This window comes from Zootoca vivipara, chromosome 12 (assembly GCF_965207765.1).
Source record: "Zootoca vivipara chromosome 12, rZooViv2.hap1.1, whole genome shotgun sequence".
NCBI lineage: Eukaryota > Metazoa > Chordata > Lepidosauria > Squamata > Lacertidae > Zootoca > Zootoca vivipara.
Window position 1 is genome coordinate 24,860,169 of NC_142595.1, and position 10,708 is coordinate 24,870,876.

General features: G+C 47.8%; 1 protein-coding gene across 2 annotated transcripts in view; it reads right to left on the reverse strand.

The window, feature by feature from the left end:
- Positions 1 to 4,414, reverse strand: part of RAPGEFL1 (Rap guanine nucleotide exchange factor like 1) — a 53,471-nt gene extending 49,057 nt beyond the window's left edge. For both annotated transcript variants that reach the window (XM_035137043.3, XM_088656095.1), the window contains exon 1: positions 2,678 to 4,414. In XM_035137043.3, the coding sequence (XP_034992934.2) occupies positions 2,678 to 3,095 (418 nt within the window). In that variant the 5' untranslated portion in view covers positions 3,096 to 4,414. The remainder of the gene's footprint in view (positions 1 to 2,677) is intronic.
- Positions 4,415 to 10,708: the final 6,294 nt, after the last annotated feature.

The following is a 10,708-nucleotide window of genomic DNA, read 5'->3' on the forward strand; positions in this document are numbered from 1 at the left end:
TGTACAGGTGCCCAAAGCAAAAAATGTGGCGGCTTCACTCCTCCTTCAATCCTGCTGCTGCCATGCTACCTAGACTTAAGCCATGGTTTAGCACAGCGTTGCACCAGTCTGGGAAGACAAACCATGAACCCAGGTTCAGACTTAATGCTAAACCAAACCATGGCTTAGCTCTGCATAGTGCAGCAGAAATAAGGCTTAGGAAGCAGCAAAGAGGCCATGAGTTCTCTCTGACTACCCACACGCTTGCTTGTTCACAGTTAGCCATGGTTTGCCTTAGCATTACGTGCAAACTGTGCCAATGTCCCAATGCCACTTCAGATCTCTCTCTCCAATATTCATCAACTAAGGGCTGCAGCATCCAGCAATGACCACAATCCATGTGTGAATGAACCATCATGGATCTAATGCAATGGAAAGAACTTTGATGTTACTTTGCATCACCTCAAACACAACGCTTTGCAATGGAGCCAGTTCACACTTTTGGCTGCCAGTGGTGATGTACATGCATGTGTGAACAAGCCTGAGTTCAAATGCCTGCTCAGAAATTGACTCCTTCTCTCAACCTTGTTCCTTCATGTGCAAAACAAGGATAAAATAGCCTTGCAACTCAGATCACAAAGTTTACAACTCCACATTTCAAATTAGTCCTATTATTAGTCATTCAGTGGTCTGAAAGAGATGGGGGGGAGGGCTTCTCTCTCTCATCTCTACAAACACATTCCTTTCTGGTCACTTAGAAGCGCAGGCATCCCCAAACTTCGGCCCTCCAGATGTTTTGGACTATGATTCCCATCATCCCTGACCACTGGTCCTCTTAGCTAGGGATCATGGGAGTTGTAGGCCAAAATATCTGGAGGGCCGCAGTTTGGGGATGCTTGTAGAAGCGTTTCTTACTCACCACAGGTGACTTGTCAAGCAGTTATTTACAAGCCTGCAGTAAAAATCAACCTCTCTCACGAGGCAGGACAGATGTGAGAATAGTCGCTTGTACTGTAATACATTTTGTACTTAAAAACAAAAACCTAATTACAGCGAAATTAATCATTACAAAATATTTAGCAGTTATATAGCACTTTTTGCCAAAGGGTTCAAAACCCTACATACTGTATCCTCATTCACTAACCTTACAACAACACAGCAAAGGAGACCAGAGATTATTGTTCCTATTCCTATAGAAGTGGGGGCTGAAGCTAAGCGTTGCTTGATGCTAGTCAATGATTCTAGGATCGAACAGACCTGGCACTTTCTAGTTGAGAGCTCATCCTCTTTAAACTCCACTAGCTCCAGTACTAAGCTCTTGAGAAGCCACTCACCTTTACCCATTCCTAGATGTCTTTTCTCTTTGACCCCAGACCTTCTTCCCCAAAACCCTACCATACAACTAGCTGTGAGCCACCCAAAGTGGCTGGGGAAACCCAGTCAGATGGATAGGGTATAAATAATAAAATTGTTGTTGTTGTTATAATTTTCACTGGAAACTTCACCTTGTGGCAGAAGCTCTTTTGCATCCACTTTCACCTTTAAGCCCCCCAAAGTTTGATCTTGTGACAAAGTCTCCAGTGAACTCCTCTAGGCAACCCCAGGAGCAGGCAACCCTTCAACATCATAATTCCACCCAACCCCAATCACAAGTACCCCTTACACCAGGGATATGGAGCCTGGAGCCCTTTAGGAGATGTTGAATTCCTCCTCCCATCAACCCCAGCTGGCAGGGTCCATGGTCAGGGATGATGGGAGTTGCGGTCCAGCAACATGTTGAGGATCACAGGCTCTCCACCCCTGGCCCAACGCAAAGGCTCCATCTGCAGCATTCCTGCCAGCAGAGAGTGCAATCAGCAGTCTGTCTGGTCTTCCTATGTTTGCCATCATCCCTTAAACAGGTGCAATCACAAGGGTGAAGGAGAGGGAAGCCCCCCCCACTTTGTTCTTGCCCTCCCCGCTCCTTCACTGCCCCACTCCCCCCACCCATAAAAATTCTTCCTCCATGCTGGACCTATTTCTCTGGATCAAAGATCCCAAAGGGGGAGATGATTCCAGCTGATTATGATGGAAAGGTGATAGAGTCTGATCATTCTGAGACCATTATCCTGCTACCTGATTCTGTTCCCTAAAAATGAGGCCTTTCAGACCCTCTCAAACATAGGGTAACAGGAAGGTTCATGCTTGCTTGGAAATCACACCTGGAAGCTCTTCACTCAGTTTGGATTCTGGAGAAGCGGGAGGGAGACGGGATTCAGTTACTGAGGAAAGGGCACTTTGCAAATGCTCAGAGACACACTCTAGTATTATGCCACATGTTCTGGGACTGATTCACAGAATCATAGAATTCTAGAGTTGGAAGGGACCCTGAGGATCATCTAGTCCAACCCCCTGCAATGCAGGAATATGCAGCAGTCCCATACAGGGATCAAACCTACAACCTTGGCATTATCAAACCTTGGCATTATCAAGCCAGATAAATTGGTTCCAACTTCCAGGGCCCAAGTAAAGGCATGTTCATCATCTGATCCCACCCTTGCCAGTCCCTACATCCACCTGTATTCTGTACAAAAATGTCAGCCACTGCTGCTGTCTTTCCCTATGGCACTATCAGCCCCTGATATTAGAACTGTGAATTTTCCTTTCCTTAGCTTGGCACCTCCCACTCTTGTTCCAGGGTCCCAGCCTCCTCCCCTACCTGCACCACAGCCATGCCCATGGGGGGCTGTCGGGTCGCCTCCCAGCCTCTCCAGAAGTCTCCCCAGCAGTCGATCGGGGCTCTCAGGTTCTGCCAGCGGTGCCCAGCAGCAGGTGGGTACAGACTCAGGGCTGAGCTGCGTTTCGCCTCCTCCGCCACCGCCTGGGGACAGCTCCTCGGAGGAGAAGGACGTTGGGGAGCGCAGAGATGAATCGGGGGGCCGCAGCTCCAGCCATCGCCCATCACCAGCAGTGTCCGTGCCTCCTTCGGGGGGCTCCTCGGGGGGCTCCTTGAGGAATCCGGGCAGCAGGATCTTGGAGACGCTTTGCCTGCGAGGCAGCTGCCCACCAGCCCCGGGGCCAGCCCGGGCAGCCAAGTGAGACCCCTGCTTCTTCAGAAATTTCTCCAAAGGCTTCATCCCGCCGACGGCAGTGGGGGCACCCAGGGGCTCAGCTGGGCCCCAGGACGAGGGGTGATCCAATGTGCCCTTTTCAGCTTACGCCAAAATTGGGGATCAGGGGCGGAGCACTCTGCGTGCCTGCGGCGGGGGTGGAGAGACGTGCGATCAGAGAGTCATGGCTATGCCAGATGTTGAAGGCGGGCGAAGATCTGGCCAAGAAGGTGGCAGGGAGCTGCCTCTTTGGAGAAGGGAAGCGTGTCCGGCGTTGGGAGGAGGGGCGGGGGCGCTGCTCTGGCCCACCTTACCGAGCGTGGAAAGGCTTTAGGGGGCGGGGGGCGCGGGGTCCTGCAGGGGGAGTGACCAGAGGCGCCTCCGGTGGCTTCGCTTCCTGACGCCCGGCCCTCCTGAAGTGGTAGGCGGTGAGAGGCAGACAGGTGGATTGCCGTCCAGCCCAGTCTTCTCTTCGGCCGCGCCAGAAACGTGGCGAGCGTAAATCCCCTTTTTGGAGAGAATCTTCCCTCCCCAACCTCTGCGCCCAGCAAAGCGAGGCGCGTGTCCTCGGCCCCCGCAGGGCTTTCCCGAAGCCGACGGAGCGTCCCGGCTTGCAATCTGAATCTCTCCTGTTCCTCCGCCAGCCCGCAGCCTCTGCCTCGTCTCCTTCGCCTTTGCCACTCCGTGCGCCCTGCGCGCGCGCGCCCTATTCGCCAGGCTGCTGCCGCCGCTGCGAGCGGGATCCTCCTTTATGGATGCTCATGACAGCGGGGGAGGCAGCTACTGGCAGCAGGAGCGGGGGCTGAAGCCTGCCTGCCTGCCGGGGAGTTTGCATGGGGGAGGCTCTCTGCTTGACCGCCCCCGCCACCTCCTGCAGGAACCCCCCTCCTCCTCCTTCGTGCCTCTTGGCCTGGAAAGAAGCCGGCGGAGTCGCCAGTCGGCAGGCTTCTCTCGCAAAGCAGCAGCCAGCCAGCCTCTTTCCCTCGCCGCCTCTCCTCCAGAGGGGAGCAAGCCGAGCCCCGCCCCGCCTCCTCCGGCCCCTCCCCCGCCCTTGCGCCGGTTCCTCACCCACCCGCTAATTTTGCCTGCACTTGTTACGCGGGGGCAAGGAAGCCAAAAATCCGCACCTTAATCTTGGACTATAACCGAGGGCGGGGGGCGGGGGAACCAACTAAAAACAACAAGCATGATGGTGAGAAATCAGGCTGGTTGGGCAACGTTTCAAGATTAATCGGGGCTTTATTTGCATCTTGATGCAAAACATTGCCCTCAGCTTGCTTGGAGTGAAAGTCAGATGATTTATTTTGGGTCGTTGACGCCGGCTGAATTATTAAATATTTTTATTCTATTGCACACTCAATTTCATATTATTTAATTATTCTCTGCCACTGTGTGTGTGTGTGTGTTTAATGGGTTCAAGTGGAAATTGCACGCACAGACACCAACAACGTATAAACTTTTGAATTTCAGGATGCTTTTTTAAATGGTGGGCGAGGGAAATCTATCTTCAAGAAAACTTCAGGCACTTCTTGCCTACAGAAAGGCTCATTGCAAAAGAAATGTTGTAGTCTTTAAGGAAGGCATAGGCAAACTCTGACCCTCCAGATGTTTAGGTCTACAATTCCCATCATCCCTAGCTAACAGGACCAGTTGTCAGGGATGATGGGAATTGTAGTCCCAAACATCTGGAGGGCCAGAGTTTGCCTATGCCTGCTTTAAGGGCTCACAAGTCTCTTGGTTATTTCTGATACATTCAGACTCTTTTCTTTGCCCTGGTGGATAAATACTGTATTGGTTACATTAGATAATTTCATAGCAGTGGTTTCTTCTTTTTTAAAATGTTCTAAATCACCTTTATTCAACAGTGTGTGTGACCCTGAATGTCTGCCTTTTTCCTACTCGGGAATATATGCATCTGAATGTCACTACAGCTGGCAAGCCCCATTACTACACACACACTCACACACCCTATTCACTTTATTTATGTCTATATTTATAGGGCTCCTTTCTGAATACATAAGAGAAAGGGCACCCTTCAGGGAGGAAGAGCAAGAAATAAATTGAATTAATCAATACACAAATGAATACACATATGAAGCTCAGCTGCCTTATAGGAAGGAACACGGGAAGGTGCCATGCAATACCACCACTGGTCCACCTAGCTCTCTGCTGTCTACACTGGCTGGCAGTGTGGCTCTCCAAAGTTTCAGGCAGATGCTGGGGACTGAACCTTTTGCATGCAAAGCAGATGCTCTAGCACCGAGCTACGTGCCCTTTCTCATTGGTCTATCTATTCTAGCCCTGTGTTGTCTACTCTCTGGCACTGACATCATCTCTCCATGGTGTCAGGCACCATGTGCAGATCTTGTGCAGCCCTGCTGCCAGCAGCAATCCTTTTAGTGAAATATGCTGAGGACTGAACCAGAGATAATGTGCGCACAAAATGTGTGATCTGCCACTGGGTAATATCTAAACAGGTGGACTCAACCAGGAGCCCTCCTTTCCTTTAAAAAATGCTTAACATGGACTGGTGCTCCCACCAAATGTCAACACTGGACTCCTGAGTTTGTTTGTTAATAGATGTTATCTTGTATGGGTTTTGGGGGCAGAAGACATCTAAAGTACGTAATTTGCTTTCACATGCTTAGCATGCAGTACAAAGTAAGTCATATTGTCACAAAGCAAAAAGAAAACCACATCAATACTTAGCTCCACATATAAAATCATAACACTGCTGTTGAATTCTGTTCTAATCTGTTAAAGTGGCTCTGGGTTTTTTAAAAGGTTTTAATTGGTAATAATTGCAGGTTGCTTTATGGAAGGTTTTTTTCCACCCCTGATTTTAATGTTACAATTTTAACTGCATATTATTTTTGAAATAATGTAAGGACCCTTCAGGACCAAAAGGTAGGATATTATTTATTTATTGTATGTTATTTCAGTTCTAGACTGCCCTTCTCCCTGTGGGAGCTGAGGGCAGTGAACAACGAAGGAAATGCAAGCTGTACAATAATTAAAACATAGAAAAAGCACTTCTAAAACCAAAACGTATGCAAAAAAAAGAACACCAGCTGCTGAAATGCCAATCAATATTCATGCTTCAAAAGCACAAGCAAACAGATATGTCTTCTTCAATTGGCACCTGAAGGCCATCAGTGTTGGGGGTGGATGCACTCCTGGGGAGGGAGTGCCAGGGAAGAGGCCCCACCCATGGGGAAAAGCTCTGCCATGAGTTGCTGCCCCACGAGCCATACTCATCAGCACCAACCAGGCCTCCCCCACAGATCTCAAAACACAGGCCAGTAGATATTAGATGGAGGTGTTCCTTTAAGTATTGGGGCCCTGAGCTGCTCAGGCCTTTGTACAACAGGAACAGAACCACGGATTGGGCCCAGAGCTCACAGGCAACAAGTGCAGTGTTTCCAGGATTGCTGACGTGCTTCATCCTGCTGCCCTGCCTAACAGCCCCATTCTGCACCAGCTGCAGCTTCCGGACAGTCTTCAAGGGAAGCCCCATGTAAAATATATTACAGTTGTCCAGCTGTGAGATTACTAGAGCATGGACTACCAAAGCCAAGCTATCCTGGTCCATGGAATGGCCATAGCTGATGAACCAGCTGGAGCTCGTCATAGAACTCCAGGGAAGCCACCTGGGCCTCGGGGTGAGTTATCTAAAACTCACCTGCTCCTTCAGGAGAAGTGCAACCCCATCCAGAACAGGTAGTCTCTCTAAGTTCCTTGGCATGAGAACGGCCTCACCACACCACAGCACAGCACTATCGTCTTATCAGGAGTCTGCCTCAATCCATCACTGGAAACACCGATCTAGCGCTTGCACAGCCTTTCCTGATTCAGAGGGAATAGAGCAATAAAGCTGAATGTCACCCACATGCTGATGACACCGTGCTCCAAAACCCCGGATGGCAGCTCCCAACAGCCATTTCTCTTAAATGGCGTAAATATGATTGTTATACACATATATGCGCAAGCCCCAGTGCACAGAGCACAAAGGTTGCATAATTATTCCTCAAAGCCCGGTGGAAGGCCTAGGCTTTCAGCAGTCTTCTAAAGCTTAGGATGGTGTTGCACGGAGGGCTTTGCAAGACAGAACAGTCCACAACTGTGGGACCACCACCAAAGGAGGGGCACCACTTCAGAAAGGCACAGTGGAGTGGGTTTTTTTTGGAGGGGAGATACTCGTCAAAGTCTAAAGGCTTTCACCAAGATATATTCAAGTTTGTGTGTGTGTGTGTGTGTGTGTGTGTGTGTGTGTCTGTGTCTGTGTCTGTGTCTGTGTCTGTGTCTGTGTATTATGAGTATTTATTTTCCTTTACACCTCAACAATTGTGAGATTACCCTCACAAATGAAACTGGCAAGAGATCTGTGCCTTTGGCATCCATACACAATTCACCTGCTGCCTCCTAGGGATGGGTCGGTCCTGTCCCCCGCCCCACAACCATGGCTGAATAACAGTTTCCAGAACGGTTGCTGTGACTCTGTGGCAGCAAAAGGCAACGAATAGTGTTGAGGCAAATGCATTGATTATGGCATAAGTTTTCACATACATTAAAATGTATATGAGAGTTTATACCTTAATAAATGTATTAAAGATACCACAAGACTCTTTGTTGTTTTTATTGCTAATACTGTTCCTGATCTGTTTTATCCATTATAGTTTGATTTTTAACTGGATATTTTCTGTGCCTGTTTTCAACATACCTCTTGGGCAACATACTCGGGGGCAAGATGAATAAGTGCTATTTGGGTGGGGGGGGGACTGTTCATTGACATAGTTACATCTTAAGATGTTCAAACTAGCATTTCAATTGGAGGCATAATACCTGACATTTTTATCTGCCCTACTTAGGGCAGCCTTGATAAAGTCCTGCTTATCATTATTCTATTAAAACATTTTAATTAGAACGTGTTCCCTTCTGGAAAGTGTTTGTGCCCTCATACAGTAGGAGCCACAGAGGAATCTGCACATCAAATTTGTTAAATTGGTTTTAACACATTTAACAAATAAGTGAATAATGCTGCATTCCTAACCCTTCTTACCTAGGAGGAAGCACCATTGAATTCAATTACCATACTTCAGAATTGCTGCCAGCCATTGCGGAAAATACTGAACTAGGTGAACCAGTAGGTCCAACTCAGTATGAATCAGCTTTCCGAGTTCCTTTTTACTGCATTTTCCTTCCAAAAGCTCGTAGCAACAGCAGTCGCTTACACAGAGCCAGGGCCTCAGAGGTTAGGAGAGTACAAATTTTGCACTAAGCTCAGAAAAATGGTCCTGAGGTCGTGACCTGGTTGTGGGTTATGAGCCACTAGCAGACAAACAACAGCCAAGGGTACAGTGAGTTCTCTACTGTTTGCCTATGCTATGAAGCAATACTTAAATGGCCACAGACATCACCATGGACCAGTCTGAGAAGCCTGGAGCGATTGCTTTGCATTATGCTGCTCACACGGGTTAGGTCCCCAAAGAAAAAAAAAGGAAAAGAAGAGGTGTGGGGATGGGGAGAAATCAAACATTAGAAGCTGGTAATCTCTGAGGAGTAGGTCCTTCCTTCCTTGCAATATAAAAGTGCACTCAATTAAAAGGAGTGGCAGCAAAATAACCAGCCAGGTGAACCTGAGGAACTGCCTGCAACAGGATGTGCGGAAAACCACGAATGCATTGTGATTTAAAGAGAGATAGGGCATCCCTAATGGTGATAAGAGCTACAGTATTCTAAGATGGCAGAATGAGGGCAGCCTAGTGTCTGGAATGCATCCTGGAAAGCAACAAAAGTGGGCCGAAACATGAACAGGAATGTGTGCCCCCCCCATGCCCTTTTTATTACGCGGTCATGATTATTTGCACTCATGATGGTGTTCTGGAATGCTTGTTGTGCTGCAGTGCAAGAGTTCCTCCCCTCCCCCCCCCTCGTGGCAATAATGTGGTAGGATTGGGCATTGTGGACCAACTAATAAAGCAGTATGATGTGGAGTCAGTCCAGTATAAATCCATCACTAATGTACTATTGCTGTGTCAATGCCGTGTTGCAGAACACACCTGCAAAGGAAAAAAAAAAACCTCCACCAATCTTGGGTTGGGCACTTTTGTGGTATATAAAAAGTTTGAGGATTTCAGCAGGAAGTTACAAGATACACACACTGACCAGAAACAAAGCAGTATGTCTGCCCAGGAACTTTTGCAGGCACAAACATTATTGGAAGCAGGATCACATATAATTGCCTGAGTGCCTTTATGAGCACACACCATCAAATTAGCTACTGAGCTGTTCAAAGTGCTGCTTCTAGGGTATAAAGCCCTATATAGCTTGGGACAAAGATACCTAAAAATAATAATTAAAAAATATCGCCTCATCCATTATATACCAAATCAAGCACTGTACTCTGCAAGAGAGAGGACCTTTTGCAGATACCAGGAGGTCTGTTCTGCACAAGGAATTGGGCGTTCCATTATGGACAGCCCGCTGAACCTACACCAGACACTTTCACTCACGGAGACCTGGGGTGGCCCTGTCTAGGTTGCAGGCATCACAACTGTGAAGCAATGCCCTCCGTCAGTGTGGTGCAATCCGACAATCAGCCAAGATAATCAACCAAGATTAAGAATTAATAAGATGAAAACTAATAATGTTGATGAAAAACACACCCTGGTTGGACCGCCAATGCACACAGCGCCAAATGTACATTTGCCATTAAATGTACACTCAGGCAGGGAAACCAACTCCAATCGTATAATGCATGTGTTCGCACACACTCGTTCAGCACATTCACAAGTTGCCATTTCAGCCGTTCCCTTAAAACGTTTTAGATATATATACCTAAAAATATACAGTGCTGCAATCCTCCTGCAAGTTATCCTTGCACAACCTTTGCTGAAATTATTTACTGCATGGTTGTGCAACACATAGCTCCTATGTATTCCAAAGAGGCTGTCCCAAGAGAACTTCTGGGTGGGTTGCGTGTGTGGCCAGCCCTCAGTGTAACGTATACAATAAAAGACCATTACATTGTCAGCAATCCCTTTTTGCTTCTGTAAGGCTAAATATTTTCCAAACGGCATCCATGACAAAAAAAAGGAAAACTAAAATCTGAATCACGCCAAAACTACAGACAGACAGAAACACACAGAGACAGACAGGGGATGGGGAAATGTACTTATCCACCCCCCTAAAATCCTTCCTGATTTTTGAACATGTTAACAAAGGACATGTTTTTACAACTTGCCCATACCTGTAAAGAGAACAGCGTGCACACGCCCAGTTTTGAAATTCATGATAAAGCTTAGGTAGTCTGAAAAGCACCATGAATGGCACCTTCCTCAGTCTTACCCACAGGATACAACTAGAGTCAGGGTGCAATGCACACCTGAGTGTCATACCCTCTCCCCCACCACCCAACTAAGATGTCTTTTACTGTGGTAGAATGCCCTAGCAGTGCCACAGTATGGAAGCTACTGTTTCAAAAGACCCTTCTGCAACCTGGTGCCACCCACAGCTCGCTACAACACAACATCCATCACCCCTGACCATTGGCTATGCTGGCTCCAACCCCTATTGGCATTTGGAGGCCACCAGGCTGAGGAAGCTCAACATCAAAAAAACCAAGATCATGGCCACTGGTC